The sequence below is a fragment of the Colobus angolensis genome, unplaced genomic scaffold (assembly GCF_000951035.1).
Source record: "Colobus angolensis palliatus isolate OR3802 unplaced genomic scaffold, Cang.pa_1.0 Scaffold146, whole genome shotgun sequence".
Taxonomy (NCBI): Eukaryota; Metazoa; Chordata; class Mammalia; order Primates; family Cercopithecidae; genus Colobus; species Colobus angolensis.
Window position 1 is genome coordinate 3,277,193 of NW_012114555.1, and position 25,375 is coordinate 3,302,567.

At 47.9% G+C, this 25,375-nt stretch overlaps 1 protein-coding gene across 3 annotated transcripts; it reads right to left on the reverse strand.

Annotated features, from left to right (window-relative positions):
* Window positions 1–993: 993 nt before the first annotated feature.
* On the reverse strand, window positions 994–24,641 carry SLC34A2 (solute carrier family 34 (type II sodium/phosphate cotransporter), member 2). Of its 3 annotated transcripts, none has more exons than XM_011935642.1 (13): window positions 24,357–24,641; window positions 17,532–17,646; window positions 17,299–17,433; window positions 15,789–15,917; window positions 13,850–13,993; window positions 12,165–12,276; window positions 10,389–10,584; window positions 9,403–9,498; window positions 8,201–8,321; window positions 6,596–6,763; window positions 5,416–5,532; window positions 5,200–5,324; window positions 994–3,647 (listed from the first exon to the last, which is right to left on the reverse strand). In XM_011935642.1, the coding sequence occupies exons 2-13, from the start codon at window positions 17,641–17,643 to the stop codon at window positions 3,033–3,035; spliced, it is 2,070 nt and encodes a 689-aa protein (XP_011791032.1). In that variant the 5' UTR covers window positions 17,644–17,646; window positions 24,357–24,641; the 3' UTR covers window positions 994–3,032. The 3 variants fall into 3 exon arrangements, with proteins under 3 accessions (XP_011791032.1, XP_011791031.1, XP_011791033.1); XM_011935641.1 differs by having other exon boundaries at window positions 17,299–17,436; window positions 24,357–24,428; XM_011935643.1 differs by lacking the exon at window positions 24,357–24,641 and adding an exon at window positions 23,682–23,776.
* Between the last annotated feature and the right edge of the window lie 734 nt (window positions 24,642–25,375).

Genomic DNA, 25,375 nt, shown 5'->3' on the forward strand with positions numbered 1-25,375 from the left:
CAAGGGATCCACCTGCCTCAGCCTCCCTCCCAAAGTGCTGGGATTATAGGCATGAGCCACCGCACCCAACCAACATGTTATTATTTTGACTAGCACAGGTGGTTGTCAGAACGCACAGCACTGAAAGGCCATACTTTCCATTCAAACCAGAACTTTCTTTGAATGCAGCAAAAAGGTAGTGGCACTCCAAGGAAACAAGCAAGGAACAACCAAGAAACTCTATCCTGTTTTTTTCACTTAGGCTGAAAAACGCTAGCTTGAAAAGGGTGGCCCATTGCTTTTTTTCCTTTCAGTTCTTCCTTACTCATCAGGAAGGCAGAGAGCATTGGCAGAATGTGTACAAAAAGTGAAATCAGGCTGAGCAGGGTGGCTCACGCCTGTAATCCCAGCACTTTGGGAGGCTGAGGCGGGTAGATCACCTGAGGTCAGGAGTTCCAGACCAGCCTGGCCAACATGGTAAAACTCCATCTCTACTAAAAATACAAAAATTAGCTGGGTGTGGTTGCAACCATCTGTAATCCCAGCTACTTGGGAGGCTGAGGCAAGAGACTTGCTTGAATCCTGGAGGCAGAGGTTGCAGTGAGTAGAAATCACACCATTGCACTCTAGCCTGGGCGACAGAGCGAGACAGCGTCCCAAAAAAAAAAAAAAAAAAGTTAGTGAAATGAAAACAATTGAGTTAGTTTTGTGCAATGCTCTCACTGTTCTTTTAGGAATAAAATACATGTGTGAGCCACACGTAAGAGCTACGTCATGTCAGTGATTCCACAGGCGAGTTAACAGGTCTTATGTTTGTGTTTGAAATTGGCATTGCACAATATAAAACTACACTTTTCCCCAGGTTTTTGAACAAGAGGCTCCACAAATTATGCAGCTAGAGGGTCAGATAGTAAGTGGTGGGTAGTGACATTCGGTAAGGGAAGAGACCTCACTTCTTTATAAAATAGATCCAAGGAGGTCCCTATTTCCCTGTAATTAAAAACAACACACTCCTTTTGGGTTTGATTATTTTATTTATCCCTTCCCACAACCAGTAAAAAAAAAAAAAAAAAAAAAATTACAATCAGGCCTGGTATGGTGGCTCCTGTAATCTCAGCACTTTGGAAGGCTGAGGAGGGCGGATTGCTTGAGCTTGGGAGTTTGAGACCAGCCTGAGCAATACAGTGAGACCCAGTCTCAAAATTATTATACAATCAATGCAAGTACAAAGATTCAATTTTTAAAAATCACCGGAGTACAAAGATGGCCACAGCCCCTGCCCAGGTTTAACTTACATATATACAGAGTGGGTGGGGCAGGCATGGCCACAAAGGTGGTATTACAAAATATACAAAGTGGTTTCTTTCTTTACATTTCATAGAAGAACCCTGCCTCATTTCCAAATGAGAGCACTAGAAGCACAAATCATCCAGACCGTTTACTATATAATTTATGAAAAATGCTGTACAGGGGTGTGACTATAAATATTGAGTATTCGGCTCTGGTTGGGAATTGGTATCTACAAGGGGGAGGGTCAGGGGAGGACTGTCTGATATCCTGACCTGCTGGGATGGTGGAGAAGCTGGGATGGGGGAGGCCCCAGTCTTGCCACACAGCTACACCCACTCCTCCTTTCCTAGATAAGGCTGGAGCTCACTGGCCGGGAAGAATTGGAATGGTTGAGGGTGGGGCGAGGGCAGTCGTGTAATAAGGCAGGAGGCTGTGGAAGGCACAGAGAAGGCATCTAGGATGAGAAGGAGCACACCCCTTTGACCTGGGGACATACTTGTGCTCCACTGGACTCAGTGATCTCAGTTCACTGGGCAGTCCAGTTGGGTACAGCTTTCCCCCAAAATCTGGAGCTTTGCAGGCATGGAGAGAGGACAACTAATCAAAGTCCATCTATGGGAAAATGGGAAAATGGAAAAATGTTTGGAAAGAGATTCCATTGGGTGGGTGCATGGAAAGAAGGAAGTAAACCCTGCAAATCATCTTGCACAGAAAGTTAGGAAGCAGAGAGGGGTGGAGAGCTATTCCAGGCGCAGATACTCCCTGGATTTCAAGGTGGGAGCATGCAGGCTAGGAGCCTGGAGAACTTGCACATTTTATTTCAAAAGATCCAACAGGGAAGGTTTTTGTTATCTGACCAAGAGAGGAGCATTAGGCTTTAGCCATAATGCTTTTTAATTCGGCTTCTTAGTTTGCTAAATTAAGAACCTGAGGCCCTTTTGGCAGATAAACCATATCCCCTGAAGGCTATGCTACCCATTCCCCACTTTCTTCTCCTCCATCTGCCCCACTCTCTCTGTCTCTTAGGAAGACAAGAGCAGTAGGTGAGCACGTGTATCCAGCCCGAACTCTCTGTAGTTCAGGTGTGGCTCCCATTCCCGAAGCATGAGGACAAGGACACTGCAAGTGAACTGCTTGGACTAGCACACCTGTCCACATGAGGAAACCCTGACGGGGAATGTGGGGAATAGTAGGAAGTGGGATAGACCCACACCTGTGGTCTGCAGTTTCCAAACAATGACACTATGTCCCCTGACCCGGGCTGATCTGGGGCAAGGAGGCCATGGAGCTGCTGCTCTTGGTTGCCAGACTTTGGTTTAAAAAAAAGGGAGAGGCCTGAGCTTGATAGTCATGGAGAATACACTTCCTTATCTTAGAGAGCCTCTCATACATTCCTTCCCTGGGCCTTTTCTTTCTGAAGATGGTTTTTGAGTCTGAAAACAGGTTCTACTGACCAACCCAGCTAGGTGCAGGATTAGAGCCCCGTCCAGCCAGGTTCATTCTCGAATTCTCTTTAGGTACTGTCCTGTGCCTTCCTGGAGTAAAAGACTACTGAGTGACCAGAGGCGGGAATAAAAGTGCCCTGCAGGCCTATCCACCAAGCCAAAGGGAATCGAGTTAGGTAGGACTGCACCAATTTCATTCGCTAATGGGGAACAAATCTCCTCGAGGTGGTGAAAGGGTGCAGGGTGCAGGAAGGGGAGAGAGGAGAGCATGCAAAACTCAAGGCCCATCCCCGCACCTCTGACAGTCTGGGCCTCCCCCTACAAGGCTGTGCATTCGGTCTTTGAGTCTGGGGCATGGACCTTACCCTGAGCCTCTCTGCTAATGGTTATGTTATCAAAGGTCTCAGGGGCCTTGACAGGGACACCCTGCGCCTCCTGCCCCTCCTCCAAGTCCTGGCAGCACTTGCTGCAGCGGCAGCAGTTGGGGCAGCCACACAGCAAGCAGCACACGCGGCAGCACACGCGGCAGCAGCAGCAGCAGGGCATCTGGAAACAGCCGGTGAACTTGGAGATGACGGCATCCCAGGGCTTTAGCGAGTGCATGCACAGTGGCAGGAAGTTCCAGTTCTGGAGTTTCTTGGGCAGGACGCGTGGACAGCGGGACTGCAGAAGTCGGAGGCACAGTACCAGGATGATGATGAGGACGACGGGAACCCCGACGCCCACCAGCACCGGCCAGCCGGCCAACGAGAGGCCAAACACCGTCAGCGGGACCAGGAAGAAGAAGATGATCAGGTAGAAGATGGCGAACCAGCGATACTTGGCAGAGATGTTGCCCAGCCCCTTGGCCATGCGGATGGGCAGACGAGTGAACGGGATCGGGTACCATAGTAAGATGCCGGAGATGTTGAAGAAAAAGTGGCACAGGGCGATCTGCAACACAAGAGGTTGGACAGGTGAGGGGCCTGCTGCCTAATGGGGGTTGCAGTAGGAAGGAGGGGACGGAGAGGTAAGCTAGCAGGCATCACAGGTAGCACAGTCTCAGGCCTTCCAGGCCTTCCTTGTCTTTACGGTTCAGCCCAGAGGGTACCTGGTTTCCATGAGGACCTACTACATGTCTGGGAGGGCCAGAAGCACTCAACTGTGCATTAGCTCAATCCTCAAAAAACACTCTACAGAGTGGCAACCATTATTTCTTGACATGAGATAATGGAGGCTCCTCAAGTCCCACAGGTGGGACATGGAAGAGGTGGAAATTCACATCCTGGGAGCCTGGCTCCAGAGGCCAGGCGCTTAGTCACTTTTCCAAGGCTGCCAAGGTGCAAAGTACCATGACCAGGCTATGAACCAGCACTGTCCAATACACTAGCCGCATGTCCACACTGAGATTTGCTTTAAGTATGAAATACACACTAGATTTCAAAGACTTAATCCCAGAAAAGAGCAACATCAAATATCTCAATTTTTGACAGACTAATTGCATATTAAAGTGATAATGGTTTAAATCAAACACATTATTGAAGAATGAATCTGCCTGTTTCTACTTTTAAAAATGTATCTGCTAAAATCTTTTAGGATGACATATGCGGTTAATGTATGTTATATGCTTGAATTTCTATTTCTGTTGCATAGATTGCTTTGCCTCATCAGATCATTATAATAATCCTAATGAGATAGGGGTTATATCCTCCATCTTTCAGATAAGGGCATTGATGCTCAGGTTAGATCACTTGCCAAAGGTCACTTGGGATGTAAATGGTGAGATAAGAATTCAAATCTCAGGCTGGGTGCAGTGGCTCACGCCTGTAATCCCAGCACTTTGGGAGGCCAAGGCAAGTGCATCATGTGGTCTGGAGTTCAAGACCAGCCTGGCCAACGTAGTGAAGCCCCGTCTCTACTAAAAATACAAAAAAATCAATCAGGCGTGGTGGCAGGTGCCTGTAATCACAGCTACTCGGGAGGCTGAGGCAGGAGAATTCATCACTTGAATCCGGGAAGTGAAGGTTGCAGTGAGTGGAGATTGTGCCACTGCACTCCAGCCTGGGCAACAGGCTCAAAAAAATAAAATAAAATAAAATAAAATAAAATAAATAAATTCAAATCCCAAAAGTCTTGCACAAAGTAACCTAGATGGTCCATGCCAAGGAGTTCTCCTAATTGTAAAGTTCCCCACAGGAGGCAGTGAGGAGATGGGAGGTGGTGGCTGTGCTTCTTAAGTACCCTTTCTACATCTCTATCAAGGGGCCACCCCACTTCTGCTGAAAACACCACCAGTTATGGGAGTCTTACTGCCTCTCTCAGAACTGATAGTTTTGATTGTTCTCATATTAAGGTCCTGAAAACTTTACCCGTGGCTTCCCCTCCACATATCAGTTCCATCTTTTGGACAGCACAGAGAAAAGCCTGGCTCTTGTTAGAGACCAGTTTGCAAGACCATGTGTGGTCCCACCCCCAGGGCCCCTGCCCCCGGGCCCTGAGTCCTGACCTGGATTGAACTCCTCAATGTATTGCCAGGGCTGGCTAAGGCAGCCAGGATGGCGGTGGTGGTGGTGCCGATGTTGGAGCCCAGTGTGAGTGGATAAGCCCTCTCAATGGTTATCACTCCGATTCCTTGGGGGGAACAAAACACAAACACATCAGCCCCATGGGATGACAGGAAATGGCAGTGGTGGCCAGAAGGAGAAGCTCAGGAATAACTCACCAATCAGGGGAGTCAGGGCCGACGTGAACACAGAGCTGCTCTGCACGATGAAGGTCATGCCTGCCCCAACGAGGATGGCCAGGTAGCCAGTCAACCACGCAAAGGGAAAGGGGAAATCTGGAAGGCAGAAGGAAGATATGTCACGGCCTCTCTGGAGAAGGAATGGGCTGGTGGCCTGGGGCAGGAGCTGGGCTTACGGGTGAGGTTGTACAGGCACCTCCTCATCCCGTATATGGTCTCAGATTACAGAGTAGAGTTTTAGAATCCAGTTTCATTCCCCATTGTCTTTTGCTCCACACATTCAGATGGAAAAACCAAGGATGCAGGTAAGTGTTATGGAAACAAAAACACAGACTCCCTGGAGGTCAGGTTAGAAAGAGTGAACCCACCCAAGTAACCACTCTCCTCCCAGAAAGTGCTGAGAGCATGCTTCCTCCACTGCCCTGGCCTCCCATTAGCACCCATAATTGACCTTCAACCTTCATGTCTGCCTTAAGGAGCATCAGGAAAACGCAGCAGCTTGGAACATGCCTACTAACTGAGTCCTCCACCCAACCAGCACCAGATCAGGCCCTGCATTTCCCACAAGCACTCAGAGTTGCTCTGTTCCCCCAAGACAACCTGGGGTGGGGGGTGAATTTTCTTGGCTATATTTAACTGAATTGTCATGGAGTGATGACGTCATTGGCTTAGTGAGCTCTCATTGGCCAGGACACCCTACCTGGCAGGAAATCCTCTTGGCCAGCAGTCTCATTGGCCACCTCTAGATGCTGATGTATTTACATGTCACATTTCCTTCACAAGAGTGAAGGGAGGTGGGGGTGAGGGTGGACACCTGGGATCCTTTTGCTAAGGCGTCTTGACAGAGCCAGTAAAGCCCTGAGCATACAGGAAACCCACTAGGAAGGAAGGCCTGATTCACAGTTCTCCAGATAGGAACTCCTTCTCAGGACCTTGCCAACATGCAATGGAAGCTTGGGCCTGCTCCCTAGACCCCACCCAGGACACCAAGAACATTTCCACGTGAATGACATCCTCACTTCTGCTGCTGATCCAATCTGAGAGAGAAACTCCATGCAGAGGCCATTGCTAGACGGGAATCTAAAGTACCCTCACACCCCATGCAGTGGCCATGATGACACTATCCCTCAAGGCCCACAAGTGAGGGCAGTGTACCTACCAGTGTTGATGGTCTTCTTGATGACAGTGGCAACCTTCCCCTTGAGCACAGAGCCCAGGATCTTGACAATCACGATCAGGCAACCACAGAGGACCAGCAGGGAGATTATGAGCAAGATGATGCCCACAGCAAGATCCGGGAGGTGGAAATTCACGAAGATATGCTGGCCTAAAAAGACCACAAAGAACCTTGTCAGGAGGGCATGGAGTCACCACGGCTACAGATTGTTATTTATTCCCCCAGATCCTATCTTTCCTACGAACAGATTCCTGGTTGTTAGTTTGACATATGGCAGCCCCACATCAAGACAGCCCTCCTCAGCCTCCTTTGCAGCATAGGGCACCACTGAGATTATGTCATAATCAGTGGGATCGCATGAGGCTGGAAGATCAAGTGATGACTTTAAAAATCACGCAACTACTCAGGGGCAGACCCAGCCCAGTTCTGTCTCTAAAGACCACGCTGTGGATGGTCTAATTTTTTTACTAATGATAAGTATGCTTTGAGGGGTTCGATGGGCAAGTCAAAGTAAGGGGCATTGCTAATTATAAAGCCCCTTCCTTATCCCCTAGATAATTCCAGCAAAACATGGTTATATGAATTAATATATAACCATTATATAGAGCCTAGAATGTGGCAGGTGGTATGTTAACTTGATTCTGTGGGGTAATCATACCTAGAGTATTAAAGTATACTGCTCAAAATTAATGTGGTGGGAGGGTGGGAAGAGAGAAGCAGAGATATACAAAAGTATACGTAAGGAGTAATTAGAATAACGAAGGGTGCCTGGGTTGGAAAAAACATTACAGTTTCTTAATAATCAGAGCATCATGCAAGCTCACTGTCTGTTCAAGTGCTGTAGCCCCAGTGCCCTGAAATGGGGCCCGCTCTACAGTGGGGACTAATCGAGTGAATACATCTGTTCTATGTGGGTCGCACATCTTCCTTCAAATCTGGTTGTCGTCTCCCTAAAGTTATTTTATTTTGAGGCAAACTACCTCCCTGTTGCCCAGGCTGGAGGGCAGTGGTGCAATCTTGGCTCACTGCAACCTCTGCCTCCTGGGGTTCAAACGACTCTCATGCCTCAGTCTCCAAAGTAGCTGGAATTATAGACTTGTGCCACCATGCCTGCCTAATTTTTTTGTATTATTTTTGGTAGAAACAGGGTTTCACCATGTTGGCCAGTCTGGTCTCGAACCCCTGGCCTCAAGTGATCGGCCCCCCTTGGCCTCCCCAAAGTGCTGGGATTATAGTCATGAGACACCCATGCCTGGCCCCTAGAGTTATTGACTAAAGGAGTCTGAACAAAGTATGTAGAGGAAATGCTATAGAATCTGTTGGGCTTTTCTGAGGTGGTGTGGAGCTGGCAAAGGAAATGGACGTCAAGTTCCAGTTTTGCCCTTGCTGTGGGACCTTGGGCCTGTCACCTCAGTTCCTAAGCCATAGTTTCCTCTGCTGTGAAAGCATGTGGCTCCTGCTTGATGTAGGGCAGGTGCTTAGTGACTCCTACTGTCCTTTTCTTCACTTACTGGGACTTCACACGGATAAATACGTCACCCCTAGACAACACCTGTCATAGTGGCCAATCCACTGAGCTCCACTCACATTTGGCAATGTTCTCCTTGTAGGTCACATTCTTCATGGTCCAGGTTTGGATGCCATCCGTCCAACAGAGGGAAGGGGAAGTGCAGTTAGCCATCGAGGGAACAGTGACGTTCATCTGGGTCTGGATGACAAACATGACAAATGCCCACAACGTTGGCTTTTAGCGGGGAATGGGAGGCAATGGCAGGGGTGGGAATGAACAGGCACAGACACCACACACGGTACATGTAGTGTGGTCCCAACAGAACAGTTCTTTTCTCTTGAAGACTTGTCACCTTTATTAGAAATCTCTTAGAATAACTGAGGACAACTGAAATCAGCCTTCACCATTTAAAAACATCTAATTTGTTTATTTTAGTCTCCAGTCTTTAGCACCCCACAAAAAAAATACACGTACACCCCAGAAGCAAGGGCAAGCCACAACCCAGGTGCAAAGCAGGCTGGGTAGGTTCCTAACAGAGGGCATGAATGCTCTGGGCCCAAGCAGGGAGAATACTCTGGAAGAGTCTGGAAAGTAAGAGAGAGGATACTTGCTGCCAACACCCATAGGGCATGCTGGACTATTTCCACAAGTCCCTCCAAAAATGAGAACAGAATGGCAGGCAGAGCTAAGCCTTGTCCAAGAGGCATGGAAATAACAAACCAGGAATAATGTATCCCTGGGATGGGGCAAAAGGGAGTCTGTCTGTCCTACTGTTTACCTACATTCAGCATTCATTCAGGGACTTGTTTTCTCTTTTTTTTTTTTTTTTTTTTTTTGAGACAGAGTCTCGTTCTGTCACCCAGGCTGGAACGCAGTGGCATGATCTCCACTCACTGCAAGCTCCGTCTCCCAGGTTCAAGCCATTCTCCTGCCTCAGCCTCCCGTGTAGCTGGGACTACAGGTGCCCGCCACCTCGCCCGACTAGTTTTTGTATTTTTGTAGTAGAGACGGAGTTTCACCGTGTTAGCCAGGATGGTCTCAATCTCCTGACCTCGTGATCCGCCTGTCTCGGCCTCCCAAAGTGCTGGGATTACAGGCTTGAGCCACCGCGCCCGGCCAGGGACTTGTTTTCTAAAGGCATTCACTGGTCACTTTTGATTTTTCAGGAGCTCCCAATATTTCTTTCCCCTGACTTTCTATTTAAGTTCCTTGAAGGCAAAATTTGGCTTAATGTTGAGATGCAAAGGTTCACCCACCCGGGAATATCTTGGAAACGTACCACGTTGGTAAAAGTTTTGCACCAAATCTTGACAAGACTCTTGTTTTTCGCGGTTTCATCGTTCATTGCAATTTGGTTGATAACTCGTTTATCCAGCTGTGGAAACAGTAGACAGGAGACCATCAGCACATCCTCAGAACCGATTTAGGACAGAAACCCGGGGGGTTGCAGTGAGAGGGGCTCTAAGGAGATAAATGTGACTATGAGCCCCAGAGAGGCAAAGTGGGACTCGCTCTATCTGCAGAGGCACTGATATCTAGGGAGTAGGCAGTAGGTATTTTTCTGGATGACTGAATGGCCAAGAAAACCAGTAAGAGTGAAAACACAAGGTCCTAGCAAGGACCCAGGGAGAAGGGGCTGAGATGACTCTCGGCAGGAAAGGGTAGAACATACTTTATTAAGTCCACTGGTGTTGAGGACAGTACTGGGAACAAAGTGGTCTCAAGTGTCCAGTCTTAAGAAGCACCTCCACCCCAATAAAGGTGGCGTATCATGGAAGTCAAAGTAACCATCAAGGTCACTCTATCAGGTGGCCCTAAAGTTCTGCCTCCCTTGGCCTTTTCCAGAGGCAGCTACAGAGTAGTGTTTATTCTTCCATTTATTTTTCAAAAAGTCTCACTTTGTCACCCAGGCTGGAGTGCAATGGCACAATTCTCAGCTCCCTGCAGCCTCAACCTCCCGGGGTTCAGGCGATCCTCCTGCCTCAGCCCCCTACCTAGCTAAGACTACAGGTGCACGCCACCATGCCCAGCTAATGTTTTGTATTTTAGTAGAGACGGGGTTATGCCATGTTGGCCAGGCTGGTCTCGGATTCCTGACCTCAAGCAGTCTACCCGCCTCAGCCTCCCAAAGTGCTAGGAAAACAAGGGCGAGCCACTGTGCCAGGACCAGAATAGTGTTGTAGACACTCTATACCTGTCAGCTCAGGCAGGGGATGTTGTGGATAGGAAATTTGTCTCTTTCTCTCTCTGAAGGAGCCAAGTTACCTGGACAATGAGCTTTGTGAAGGGCTGAGTGATGACTTTCAGAAGATCTGGTGCATCTTCTCCATTCTTGAAGTGGAAGCTCTCCACTATAAGCTGGGTTACAACCTCAAGGTAATGGGTGACCACCTCCACAGGCAACAGCACCAACACGGAGAGCCAGTTGAAGAAGTCATGGACAGTGGCTCCTGCAAAAGCTCTATGGGAGGGAAACCCCGACAGCCAGATTAGTCACTAAGCAAGTGGGCACCATGTGAGGTGGGTCATTACCTGTATCATCTGCCACCCTCTGCTAGGTGTCACCTATGGAAGTGTGCACATGTATGCAATCTCATTTCTGTTCTCTCATAGCAATCCCCAAAGTGGCTGGTATCTATATTCCCGTTGGCCAGATGAGGAAGCTGCGGGCCAGCAAGCATGTTACGGCTGGAATAATTAGCTCAGCAATCACTGTTTCGAAGAACTGCATCAACGGCACTTTTGTATCATGTATATTGAAGCCTACCTTCTTTTGGAAAGCTGGGGACCAGTATGAAGGCAACCAAAGCCCTCTATGAGGAATTTTCAATTGTTCCAAACACGTAGAAGTCATAAATCCCCAAAGCAATTTTTAAAACTTTAACTTAAAAAGACCTCCACGCAACTCAATTCTTAAACTTTTTTTTTTTTAAGATCTTGAAAGTGATGAAACATGAATAGTTTCCATGGGAAACAAGGCTAAAATATTTTGCATCCATCTGAGGAGGTTCAAAGATTCCTGCTCAATTCTGTCTTATCTCCAGATTTAAAAAACTCTGTTCTGGATGTTGTCTTCAATGAAACAGCTTCCCTTAAAAAAAAAAAAAAAAAAACAAAGAAAAAAAAAAAACCTAGCTAGAAGAAGCTGAGAAACAATTTTCACATTAACCTTTTTGAAAGAAAAGAGTTTCCAACTGTCTACTTGCTCTATTTTCAGATTTTATGCATGCCAGAAGTTGCATTTTGTTTTTTATTAACTTGTAAGTGAAGAACAAAGAAAAGGTGGAATGGGTTGAGCTGACCGAAAGTGGAAGTTTTAATAAGTTATAATTATGACCAAACAAAACAATATTTATTTATTAATTTTTTCTTTTTTTTTTTCTTTTTTTTTGAGATGGAGTCTCGCTCTGTCACCCAGGCTGGAGCGCAGTGGCATGATCTCGACTCATTGCAACCTCCACCTCCTGGGTTCAAGAGATTCTCCTGCCTCAGCCTCCAGAGTAGCTGGGACTACAGACACTTGCCACCATGGCTGGATAATTTTTGTATTTTTAGTAGAGATGGGGTTTCACCATGTTGGCCAGGCTCCTGACCTCAGGCGATCAGCCCGCCTTGGCCTCCCAGAGTGCTGGGATTACAGGCATGAGCCACCACCCCCAGTCCTAATAAATTCTACTTTTCTAACTGGCCTTGTTTCAATTCCGCCACCCAGCGGCTAAGTTTCTAGCTAGAGTTTGCATTTATTTAGTGAACTCAATGTGCTGGGTGCTCTGAACACTTACCTGCTGGATTGTATATTTAATCGTATGACAACGCAGTGGTGATAGATAGTATCATCCCTGCTCTGCCGATCACAGAGCTGAGTCTAATCAGCTGCTGAGTATGTGATCCAACCCTAGCCATACCTCCCCGTGGTTACTTCTAGGAACTCTGGGAATGAACCTGATAAGCATGTTATCTTTGACTGGTTAAAAGTAGTTACAACAACATGGCCGAGAACAATAGAGCTGATATCGCAAAGGCTGGTTTTGAGCCTCTTACCTTCTGAACTCACTTCGGTCTCCCACCTGCATGAGCGCAACAATAGTGTTGGTGATTGACGTTCCAATGTTGGCCCCCATGATAATGGGGATGGCAGCCCGAACAGTGAGCACTAGAGGATGGAAAAGTGCCATTAGCAAGCTTAGAAAGGCAGCTTGGAGGCAGGCTAAAGTCACCCATGCTGATATCCTCTAAAGAAGTAGTTTTTATCCCCTATGCAAGTGAATTCTTAAACTTTTTTTTTTGCACCTCACTATGCACCTCACTATGAATCTGATGAAAGTGCCTTTCTAGATTCCTCCCTCCTCCCTATTGCAGATCCAAGGCTAGCCTGAAGGAGACCAGGAGGCACCCACTGATTAAGGACTTAGGTGGAGTGCCAGGGCTTGCATGTACAGGTGAGTCAATTGTGTATGGCACAAAGACTCGCTTTTAAGGAAGCATCATTTCTTTCCTTTTTTTTTTTCTTTTTTTGAGACGAATCTTGCTCTGTCACCAGGTTGGAATGGAATGGCGCGATCTCAGCTCAACCTCTACCTCCCAGGTTCAAGCGATTCTCTTGCCTCAACCTCCTGAGTAGCTGAGATTGGAAGCACGTGCCACCACATCCAGCTAATTTTTGTATTTTTAGTACAGACAGGGTTTCACCATGTTGGTCAGGCTGGTCTCAGCCTCCCAGAGTGCTGGGATTACAGCCATGAGCCACTGGGCCCAGCCAGGAAGCATCATTTCTGTGCTAGGTATCAGACACTTAATTCCAGGCAGTGTAACTTTTTCAAACAAAATCAGCATATTGCTGTACTTTTTTTTGACATAAACAAGTAAAATATTTGGAAAGTGTAATATCTTTTTCTAACTGGACCAGAAACATTCTAGTTAATTTTGGCTATGATGCTGGCTTGGGAAGAAAAATAGTTCTGGCCAGGGGCAGTGGCTCAGGCCTGTAATCTCAGCACTTTGGGAGGCTGAAGTGGGAGGATAACTTGAGCCCAGGAGTTTGAGACCAGCCTGGGCAACACAGTGAGACCCAAATTTCTATTTAAAAAGAAAATAAAGCAAAGAATGATAATAATCAGTTCAAACTGGTCCCCCTCAGAGAGTCTGTCCAACCTAGCCGCAGCAATCATCAGGTAGGTACAAGTTTAGTGTGCCATCTCCCCAAGCTCAGTTGTCCCAGAGCAATTTGTGATGAGATTAGTTGTCTTTCTTCTTAGCCCTGAGAGTGGCCCTGTCCCAAAGAACTAACTTTCTGCAGTGATGGAAATGTTCTATGTCTCTACTTCTCAGTAGGGTAGCTGCCAGCCACAGGTGGCTCTTGAACACTTGAAACGTAACTAGTACAACTGAGGAACTAAATGTTATATTTTAATTTTAAATCAATTAAGGTTCAATAAAATTAAATTGCCACACGTGGCTAGTGGCTACAGGTCTAGAAAGCACAGTCCTAGAGAATTCAGAGCTGAGAACTCCAGCAGCAGGGTCTACGTTCAGATCCTGCCATTGAAATGGAAACAGGAAGTTGCCTTGGATCAAGAGGGGAACACACTGTAGCCAGGACAAGATAGGAAGACAACGGTAACAAGGCCTGGACATATTCAGAGTGAATTCCTGCCCACCCCTTCCCGCCCTCAGATAGACAGAAGAGTGTCTGGAATGCAGGTGGGCTCATGGGTGCCCTGACTCACATGAAGAGGCCACCATGCTGACAACGATGGACGTTGAGGTGCTGGAGCTCTGCACAAAGACGGTCACCAGCACCCCGATCACCAGCCCCAACAAAGGGTTGGACATAATAGAGCTGTTGCTGAAGAACTGTCCTGCCATTTTTCCTGGGAAAAAAACAAATAACAATCATAACGTGATCGAGGGGGATTAGGTAGGCAATGAGTAAACAGAAGCCTCCATCTAAGGCCAGCTGGCTGTGGGTTGGAGAGTCCAGCCTCCAGTCTCCATCCCGGCAGTCACCCAGGGAATCTTGCTTCCCCATGTCTCTTCCCAGTGCTGCCTTGATAAGGCAGGAAACCCACTGGCTGCCCACACGTGCCTCCTGTCTCTGTCTCTCTGCCCTGGTTCCCGACCCACTGTGAGCCCCTGGTTACTCTTGTTCCTTCACCCTGCATCCTCCCACTCTTCAAACACTCCTCGGTCAGCAAGCCCTTCTGTGCTCAGGAACCCAGCCTCAACTCTGTACTGGGACCAGTGGGTGCCAGTGAGCCTCCTGGATGTCTCTGGGATGTATACTCAATTCAGATTTATCCTCCAAGAGTAGATCTCTCTATTCACCTTTAGCCCTAGCACCGGCCTGTAATTGAATGCTGGGAGAGTTATCCTCAAGAGTGTGCCTGAGACCATCAATGCATTCCCAAGTCCATTGTATAAAGAAGATGGAAGCCTAGAGGATGCAGGTGACTTGTCTGAGATAACCAGACAGGAAAGCCCATAGCCAATGTTCCCATGGACCAGGGAGCCCAGAAACAATGTTCAGGAGGCCAGGTGCAGTGGCTCATGCCTGAAATCCCAGCACTTTGGGAGGCCGAGGCAGGCAGATCAACTGAGGTCAGTAGTTGGAGACCAGCCTGAGCAACACGGAGAAACCCCGTCTCTACTAAAAACACAAAAATTAGCCAGACATGGTGGTGCATGTCTCTAATCCCAGCTACTCAGGAGGCTGAGGCAGAAGAATTGCTTGAAGCCAGGAGGCGGAGGTTGCGGTGAGCCAAGATCGTGCCATTGCACTCCAGCCTGGACAACAAGAATGAAACTCTGTCTCAAAAAAAAAAAAAAAGCAATGTTCAGGAAATTTTTGCCCCTCATGCTCTCCTATGAATGCCCACCTCCCCAGCTGTCCCAAGTCACACAGATGGGTTCCCAAGAGAGGCACCAAGAGTTGCAGAAATCCATGGTCCTTTGTGACACCCAGATCTGAGATTGAATCTTACTCTGCTAATTACAGGCCGTGAGTCTCAGGGCTGGTCCGTGATCTCTCCGTAAACGGGAGGGCTTTGGGAAAGAATGTTTGATAGAGGGCCCCCAAAAATGCTTGCGCCCAGTAGACACTCAGAGTGCTACCTGTTTGTTTCTGATGTCACCATTGAGGTACCAAGGTAACCAAGCACATGGTGACTTCACTTCTGGGTTCTCACACTGCATGGGCACACGCAGCCCTGAGGCCTGTGTAGGTAACTACAATGGATCCAGATTCCTCTAGCCCAGAGAAGGCGCTCTGTCCTTCCCCCAGCCAGGGCCCACCTTTGAAAGGGCACTCTTTCTCATTCCAGAATTCTCTCTGGTGGGGAGGATATAGGAATTCCTCAGCTAAGTCTTTATGTCAAACAACTTCCTGCCTGGGGTTTGTGGACAAACTCAACTGACTGATAGCTTGGAATAGGCTCTAGCCCCAGTTCCTGGCCTAAGCCACCTGGGCCAAGTCATAGCCCTTTGTATAGGCCTCGGTTTTCTCTTCCCTAACGGAAAGCATAGACTTCATAAATGATCTGAGGTGGGTTCCAGTCCTAAAACACTCCAGGAGGCTGCAGCTGGAGAGGGCTGGCTGAGTTTTATTCTCGGAACCACATTTCATGATAACGCCCCTCACCCCCAGACCTCTCAGTCTTTCATTCTTACCTCCAACCAGCTGGAAGGCGCTACTAAGAATATCCAGGGAGCACACAAAAAAGTAGAGAAATCCGAGAAGTAAAATCAATCTCCCAATCCCTTGGAAGACACAGAGAATCTTCCCTTTGGTGTCTCTCTCTGTAGGGGGATGGTGGGGGGAGAGAGAGAAAGGCATGAAACTTTTAGTGTTGGAAACACTGAGAAGTTTGGCAATGAGCTCAGAGCTCCCCCTGCCTCCCCTCCCTTCCCAGCCTGGCAGCCATAAGTTCTTATGTCTAGCGAGGCTTACAGATGGGACACAGCCATCGCTGTAGCTTTCAAAGCAGTTACCACTGTGGTCCATTTAGCTGAAACCCCTGGTAAAGTGCCTCTAAAGGATTTGCATTTGGGAGGAGGAGTTCAATGTGGTCTGCGACAGAAAAACCAGGCTCCATGCTCAGCTGAGCCACAGTGTCGCTGAGTGAGGCAGTTAACAGCACTCGCCACCTGCTAAGTGCAGGGTCGGAGATAATGGCTGTCACGTTCCGAACAGCACAGAGTATTTTCTAGAATGCAGCTGCACAGCAGCAATCAGCCTCAATTTATGGAGGGCTTGGGGCATCATACATCCTGGGATGCTACATTGTTAACTGCTGTTTACTCCACTGGCTTTTAAAATGGTTCTCATCTTACCCCTCCCAGCTCTTTCCTTCCTACCTCTCCTCCCCACCCCACACCCCAATCTCCTTTTTCCTCCTTGCTGTCTAGTTCACTGACAGACCTTCTGCCCTACATACACTTGGAAATGAAACAGTGATTGCTTGCACCCAGCTGTCTGGCTGCATATTTTGTTTTTCTAGAAACCTTCCCTAATGCCCATATTTGGGTGAGGGGACCCCTCTGAAATCTCTCTGAGAAGAGGGGCCTTTTCTGTTCATCACTGTATCCACAGCATCTCCAAACCAGTACCTGGAAACTGTTCTCCCACAGCAAATTATAAGGAGCCAGACAATCTCCATCTTTGCTACAACCACAGTGCCTGGCACACTTGTTGAATGAATGACCCCCGATTACTCCAACATGCTTTGACTCAACCTCAAAGATGGGAGGGTGGCCAGACACCATGGCTTATGCCTGTAATCTCAGCACTTTGGGAGGTCAAGGTGGATGGATCACAAGGTTAGAAGTTCAAGTCCAGCCTGGCCAACACGGTGAAACCCCATCTCTATTAAAAATACAAAAATTAGCCTGTAATCTCAGCTACTCGGGAGGCTGAGGCAGGATAATTGCTTGAACCCACGAGGCGGAGGTTGCACTGAGCCAATATCGCGCCATTGCACTCCAGCCTGGGAGACAGAGCAAGACTCTGTCTCAAAAAAAAAAAAAAAAAGAAGATGGGAAGGTGACATCCCTAGCCAGGACCCTTGCTTCAAGGGCATCAGAACAATGAAAAGGGGGAGGAACACGAGGATGGTGACACCGTGAACCACAAGAAGTTTCCTGTTTCCTTCCTGAATGTCTCAGCTGGCTTCACTTTTACCTGACCACTTGATCCCCGAGTCCTGAAGAGTGGGTAGGTTCCAGGGGTCGTCCGCCTCAGTGGGCTCCTCTAACAGTGTAGCTGTGGAGCAGGTGGGCAGAAGTTCAGTCTTGGTTACAGGTACCTCAGTGTTATCTGCTGAAACAAGCAAAAGGGGTCATGAGGAATCAGACCCAGGTCTCCTGCAGACCCCTCACAAGAGGCCGATCTGCAGACAAACGATCAACACTTACTTTTGTTGGTCTCTTTGCTTTTATCAGGGGTGATGGGTTGCTGACTTGCAGCCCCTTCAAGGTACTTATTGGGGTTGGGCTGGGCATCTCCCAATTCAGGCCAGGGAGCCATGGTCTGTGGATGAGAAAACAGTTTAAAGCAGCAGTCATGGAAAGGAGGTGCACCGAGATGCTATAAGAGGAAGAATCATCGGTTTGCAAAGCGTCTACTCGGTGGGGAGTTCAGGGGGAGGCAGCAGTAAAAGGAAGGGAAGGATTTCATACTTATGCCCCCTAAGTGTGGCATCTTAAGCGCCATGTTTCAGTCGTCTGTGGTTCCGCCTCACTCACCCAGTCACTAAAGCAAACTACTTCTTACAATGCTGAGTGAGCTGCATGCACCACCTTTAATCTCTTAAACTTGTTTTTGTCTTGACTCTCTCCTTCAGTCAAAAGCAGGGAGCAACGGGTGCCATGGCTCACGCCTGTAATCTCAGCACTTTGGGAGGCTGAGACAGGTGGATCACCTGATGTCAGGAGTTCGAGACCAACCTTGCCAACATGGCAACTAAAAATACAAAAATTAGCCAGCGTGGTGGCACATGCCTGTAGTCCCAGCTACTCGGGAGGCTGAGACAGGAGAATTGCTTGAACCTGGGAGGCCTGGGAGGCAGAGGCTGCGGTGAGCCGAGATTGCACCATTGCACTCCTGCCTGGGTGACAAGAGTGAAACTCTGTCTCAAAAAAAAAAAAAAGAAGGCAGGGTGCAAGCCCATTCATCTTTATTGTCTCATAGCATGCCAAATCCTCGTAACCCTTCAATGGAACCCCATCTACTTCTTATATCAAGACAAGTGCACTGCAGATCTATGCAAAACTTTTTCCAGTGGAATTTAACAGATTTATACAACTTAGTGTGTATGTAAATATATATGCAGTGGCCAGGCGAGGTGGCTCAGGACTGTAACCCCAGCACGTTAGGAGGCCAAGGTGGGCGGTTTGAGACCAGAAGTTTGAGACCAGCCTGGGCAACATGTTGAAACCCTGTCTCTACTAAAAATACAAAAATTAGCAGGGGGTGGTGGTGGGTGCCTGTAATCTCAGCTACTTAGGAGGCTGAGGCATGAGAATTGCTTGAACCTGGGAGGCAGAGCTTGTAGTGAACTGAGATCACGTCACTGTATTCCAGCATGGGGGATACAGAGTGAGTCTCTGTCTCAAAAATATATATATATATATATGTGTGTGTGTGTGTGTGTGTGTGTGTGTGTGTGTGTGTGTATGCAAGTGTTTCTATACCATCTGCGTGTTTTACCTACAACCCAGGGCTTCTGTGAAAAGTGTGATGGACCTGGTTTTAAAATCCAGCAGTGCCACCTATTAGTGGGTGTGTATTTAGGCAAGTCCCTTTATGCTTCTGAGCATAAACTGTCAGTTTATCCATCTATAAAATGGAACAGTTCTTGCAGGGTTATGAGACTAATGGTGAAATTAAAAGTCTAGAAAGTGACTGGCATTGAGGAGGCATCCAATAAATAGCAGCAATTATTACTATGTAATGGTGTCTGGATTAATCATCCTTTGTTAGAACCACATTCTTTTCAGCCTTTAAAAAAGACCTTCCTACAATCCATTTTCAGTTTTCTCAGTTACATAGCACTTGACACACCTCACATTCCAGTCCTTACAGTCCTTTTTCTTTGACATTAAACAATTAGTCCTTGTCCATTAGACAAAGCAGTCCGAAGGACTGGAAAAAGGCAATTCACAGAAAAGGAACAAATGGCTAAAATGCCTATTAAAAAAGAAGCAATCTAATCTGGGTGCAGTGGCTCACGCCTGTAATCCCAGCACTTTGGCACTCTGGGAGGCCACGGCGGGTGAATCATCTGAGGTCAGGAGTTCGAGATCAGCCTGGACAACATGGTGGAACCCTGTCTCTACTAAAAACACAAAATTAGCCAGGCGTGGGGGCGCACACCTATAATCCCAGCTACTCAGGAGACAGAGGCCAGATAATCACTTGAATCTGGGAGGTAGAGGTTGCAGTGAGCCGAGATCACACCATTGCACCCCAGCCTGGGCAAAAAGTGTGAAACTCCATCTCAAAAAAAAAAGTTTTTTTTGAAACTCCATCTCAAAAAAAAAACAAAAACAAAAACAAAGAAGCAATCCAATATATTCAAACTAAAACAGTGACAACTATCAAAGTAGCAAAAAGAATTTAAGTTTATTATGCTATACTGGAAAAGATGTTATGAGTTGAACACTGCTAGAAGCTCTGGAAAAGTTAGTAAACTATCCAAAGTGCCTTACATTCATCACACATCTGTGATCCAGTCATTTCACTCTAGGAATCAGGAAGCTAGGAATATTTGCTCTCAAAAATACCTAAACTGCACTGATCGCCTCTTCCAAGAGGGCTTTCTAGAGCGTGAGTCCACCTGACCCCTTTCCTCTTCAACCTATTTCCTGCTTACCAGACTGCAAACCCTACCAAAAAGGAGACTTTGTCTTGTTCATTACTTCATCTTCAAGGTCTTAAGCTCTGCCAGGCATATTTATGACAGAATGAATGGGATGTAGACCAGAAAGATATTTGCTGCTCTATCATTTACAGTGTTAAAAAATAAAATAAAAAAAGAGAAATTACTCCTTCTAACTAGAGTATGTCCATACATTGTAAGGGCATGCCATTAAAAAGGTTATACTGCATCAGTAAAACCACAGGAAAATGCTTTAGATAAACCGTGAATCTAAAGCACTTCTTTTTCCCATTCACAGCATCATCTCAACAAGGCAGACAAGATCCAGAAATGTTCTCTGGGGTTAAAGTGGGTGGTGAGACTGTGGGTGATTTTTTAAACTTTCTTCTAAAATTTTCAAATTCTTTTAAAAGATGCAACTCAACCCCTAAACCCACAAAGGTAAGATGGCTCAGTGATACCTGGAGAGAGGGACTCACAGTGGGGGAGGGCTGGTTCTGCAGAGGCCTGCCTCTCACTACATGCAACCCTGAGCCACTCTGAGCTTCAGTTTCATCATTTCAAAAATGGGGACAATACCATCTCGCTTACTGAGCTGTCACGAGGACTAATTGGTTAATAAGTGTAGGTGAGGCTACAGCATGGTGCCTGGCAGAATAAACACTCAGAACTCTTGTTCATTCTTCATGACACAATGTGGAAATGCACTGTGTCATGAACAATAAACAAGAGTGTTTATTATGTGGAAATGCATTGTGGGTGCACTGTGTGTACCCTACACCATAAGCTCTTCATCTCCAATGTTCAACCTGGTAGTGAAGTTCAGTCAGTATTTGAATAAATGAACCCAAAGCCTGTGAGAGAAAGATGCTAACATTTGTTTTGTGGCAGGGGAGTGCCCTATGCAGTTTGTGACCTCATTACATCTAATAAGGAAGGAGTTTTTCTTCTCAGGGTACAGACAAAGAAACTGAGGCACAGAGAAACAAAGAAGCTTGCCCCCAGCTACCTGGAGCTGGTGTCAGGATATGAACCCAAGACTGCTGGCTCCAAAGCCAGAAGCTTTTCCATAGACCTCACAGCGAGGGGCAAAGGTGGGAGGAGGAATTCTCCAGCCCTCAAAGCACCAGGGCACCCAAGGACCTTAGGTCTAGGCACATTGAGGGCTCTGAGTGTTTTCGGATAGCTGGCTAGACTGGCATGTCTGCAGGTCACTCCCACATGGTCATTCAGATGCTGGAAATGCCCGCCCAAGAATGTTGCAATGGCTGAGCAGGAGCATGCAGTTGGGGGTGGGGGGAGGAGGGTGGGACGGGGGTGGGTATTACATGGTGCAGGCAGAGAATGTACCCTGGAGCTCTGAGGCCCTCTGAAGCCTTTCTCCTACCCCCATAGACCTGGTGCAACCACTGCCTTCTTTTCTCCCAGCCTTCCCAAGGCCTCACTCCAGCACATTCTTGCCACCTACCAGAAGCAGCAGAGGAAGGGAGAAGTCATCATTTGGAAGCTTTTTACTAAAGCCCAGGGAGGGGCTCCCCTGCTGCCCACACTGGCCTCTATAACTGAGTTGCCTGTGTGCCTCACCCTCTTGGCTCCACTTCCTGTACCACATGGGCACCCACTGCCAGAAAGAGCTCTTATTCTTTCTCAAAGACCCAGGAGAGGAACTTTCTTGACTTGTCTCAGACTTGGGAAGCAGGGGAACGTAGGGCACCTGGCAATCACCCAACCCTTACATTCGCATTGTTTGGGCTTCTCCAACCAAGACCTGTTCCGGGGCCCCTTGTATTCAGAGTAGCAGTCAAGGCCTTCTGAAGAAATGGGGAGAAGAGGAAGCCCAGGGCAGCGGTCCTGCGAGGAACCAGGACATGGACACACAGTCTCCCACCAGATGGTGGCCTTCACCAGCACAGGGAGTAGAGTATGGCCACTGTATCCACAGCACATGGGACAGTGCCAGGCGCATGGTAGCCAGCAGTGTTTATTAAGGACTTTGTGCCTGGCACTTGCAAATTGGTGCACAAATTTACTCACAGCATTTCATGTATCTATGTAAACTAGAGTCTCCTTTAGAATGAACAGTATCCTCATTCTAAAGAGGGAAAAGCTGAGCCACAGAGAGGTTAATTGCTTCAGATCACATAGGCACCAAACACTGCAGAGATCATTTCAACCTCATGCAGGCCGATGTTCTCAGGACACCCAGGAAAACTTTCTTGTACTTTGAAAGAATGACTCCGTGCTTCAAAAATTCCCAAGAGGGTGATGTCTCTTTTTCCTCTGCTTCCCTTACAGCCATCACAAGGAAAAATAATCACCCCTATAGGCTAAGGATGGTGGCTCACACTTGTAATCCCAGTACTTTGGTAGGCCAAAGTGGGAGAGTCCCTTGAACCTGTGAGTTTGCAACCAGCTTGGACAACATAGCGAGACCCTGTCCCTACGTTACTGTTAATAATAATCTCTTCAAGGACACAGTGGTGGTAGTGATGAGAGGAGTCAAAGAAGCAATTGGCCTGGGCCTCACATGGCTACATAACTTCAGTTTACATTTTTGATGTCACACACTAATATAATTTTAAAGACATTTATTCTATCACTTTAAACTTGGGCCATATCACCAAACCTCACCCTCACCATGCACTATCAATTTGTATTTTTGACATCTTAAAATCAATCCTGTAAATAACTTGTAACTATATCAGTTATGCTGCATTGTATTGGGGGGGGCGGTTAAAGCAGTTAAATTTGTAAATATAAACATCTTAAACATACTGCAATCTTTTTATAGCCCTCTTTTTGTACCTTTGCATTTTTAAAATTCACTGAGATGAATAAATTCCCTTGGATGTCCTGATTGCTCCCTGTTGTCCCCATAATGGAAGTGGGGGTGTGGGTGAGGATGGAGGGATGGAAGATGCCTGAAACTGGTTATTAAAGCCCAGTTTATTCCAAAGCACTCTGATTCTGAGAGGCTGTTTTCCTCATTACATTGAATTCGGGCTATTTTTGTGTCCCCTTTGTGTCTAACAGCAACAATCAGAAGCCCATCCTCATACCACAGGGCACTTGCTTCAGTGAGACGGTTGAGCAATCTGGGCAGAGTTTTGGATGGGGCAATTTGTTTAGTATCCAGTCCTTTTACAAAGCACGCCCTTCTTATCACCCATTTCCCAAATTACAAGAGCAGAGAAGATCATGATCAGCTGGCATGAGACAAAAGAAGCAGTCTTTTTTATTTTCTTTTTTTTTTTTTTAAGCAATCTGAAACAAGGGCCACTCCTACAGGCACAGTTTTCCAAGAACACCCAACCCAGGACAAGTTAAAGAACTGCCAGCACACAAGGGAAGAAGGAAAAAGGAAAGAACAACAAGGCCCAGAGCGATCAGGGCTAACACATAAACCCCCTGGGGCACCTGAACAGGAAGAGGGGACTCAGAGTGATGAAATCTAGAAGCTGCTTCCATGAAATAAACATGTTTGAGAAAGGGACCTCCTCAAAGAAAACGAGATTCCAACTCTCCTCAGCGCAGTGCGAGCCACCCGTGGCAGGCATCGCTCCACGGAACGTGAACTACCTCCATGCCATGCAGCTCCCGACTTTCTGGCCTGAGGATGCGCAGTCCCCGAAGCCAACCACTTCTGTGCACATCTCTTTGTAAGTCATCTCCTCAGCCAGCTCACCCATTTCTGGCTTGGAAAACAGAAATTGTGGGCTTTGGTCCCCAAAACAGTTGAAGGACTGACCCTTTGCTGATGGCCACGGGCCCTAATAGAAACAAACTAAGGCTGTCTCCTAGGTACCCTAAATAACTGCAAACAAGCACTGTAGCACATGGAAGTCACACTTGGGTGGGAGGCAGTGTCGCATCACCAGGCAGCCACCACAAACCTAGAATTTTCATGGTCCTGAGCTGTCGCATTCCCCTTCTTAGAAAGGGTGGAAGACGGCAGCCCAGGGGCTCACAGGGACTAGCGTTAAGTCACATGGCTAGTTGGTGACCCAGCCACAAAGAGCCTAGCCATCCTGATTCCTGGGTGGAGCCTTCTATCCCCTGGGTCTTTCTCTTCCAAACCACGACTCTCAAAACAGTGATCATTTTAGAATCCTCAAGTGTGGTTGATTAATAACACTGTCAATAGTAAGAGTGTAGCAGTAAGAGCTGTAATAAAATCAGTAACCGTAACATTAAGAAGAAAACAGCTTGAACATTGTGGAAAGCTTTGGTTTTTTCACTTCTGTGGCCCAAAGCCAGCCAAGTTTCTTGAAGTCAGCATCGAGGGGTATTTACAAGAATTAAGTGAATCAAAGTCCTTGAAAGAGCGAGGAAGCGCCCCTGCCCCGGCGGCGGTACTCACCAGCGCTCCCTCCGCAGGTGCTGGGCTGGAGGCGGCGGCCAGGTGGAGCGCAGCGCCCCGGGTATATATGCCGAAGGTGTTGCGCAAAGAGGCCGGCGGCCGCTGTCATCACGCCCCTCGCACATTCCAGGACCGCCTGCCGCCACCGCCGGGGCACTGCCTACCTGCCGCCTTAATGAGCCCATCGAGACTTCGCCCGCTGTGCGGAGAAGACGGGCGGCCAACCAAGCTGCCGAGAGAAAAGCTCCGACGGGCCCCGCCGCGCGAACAGGCCCGAACGGCCCCGAACCGCCTCGCGCCCCTTGGCGCCCCGTGCGCCCTAGCCTGGCTGGTGCGCGCCCTCTCCCGCCCGGGCTCGGTCCGCACGAGATTCCCGCAAGTGGGGACTAGCGAGGCTCCCCCGCTCCTGCCTTCTCCTCAAGAACTTGAACCTTCTAGTCTAGTTCCTGTGAGGCTGAGGAGGTCAGAGACGTGAAGACACAGATAAAAACCAGTTGGAAAGTCGGGGATAAAGCTGTCAGAAACAAAGCCTGGATTGTTCAGCTTTATCAGTCTGTGGGGAGCTTTCTGTCCTGGGAGTCTGGGCTCTAGGTCCGCAATGGGAAAGGCTGGGACCGTCAGGCTGAGGAAAGGGAAAGGGGCTGTTAGCACCACTCGGTCCTAAGCCTGCTGCGGACATCCTGCTCTGCCATGTGTCACCTGCGTGTGTATGCAACAGTTCTCCAAACCGCTGTGAGATAGGATCTGTCCCAGGGAGAGTGCATCCCCGTGCTTATCACAACAGCTTGCCCCAGTTCTGTGCCGGGCACTGCTGGGAGGGGTTGTCTCCAATGTGCACACGAAAGCCTTCCCTCGGGCTTAGAGTGGCTCCCTCTCTAGCTGAGGTTTAAGGGATTAGGGGACATGATACAATTACCCAAGTTTTGCTAAGCAGGAAGAAAACCCGCGGCTTATTCCGAAACCCAGACCCTCTCCTCTGCTGCACTCTCCTGATTTTATAGTGGAGCAAAGTGAGGCTT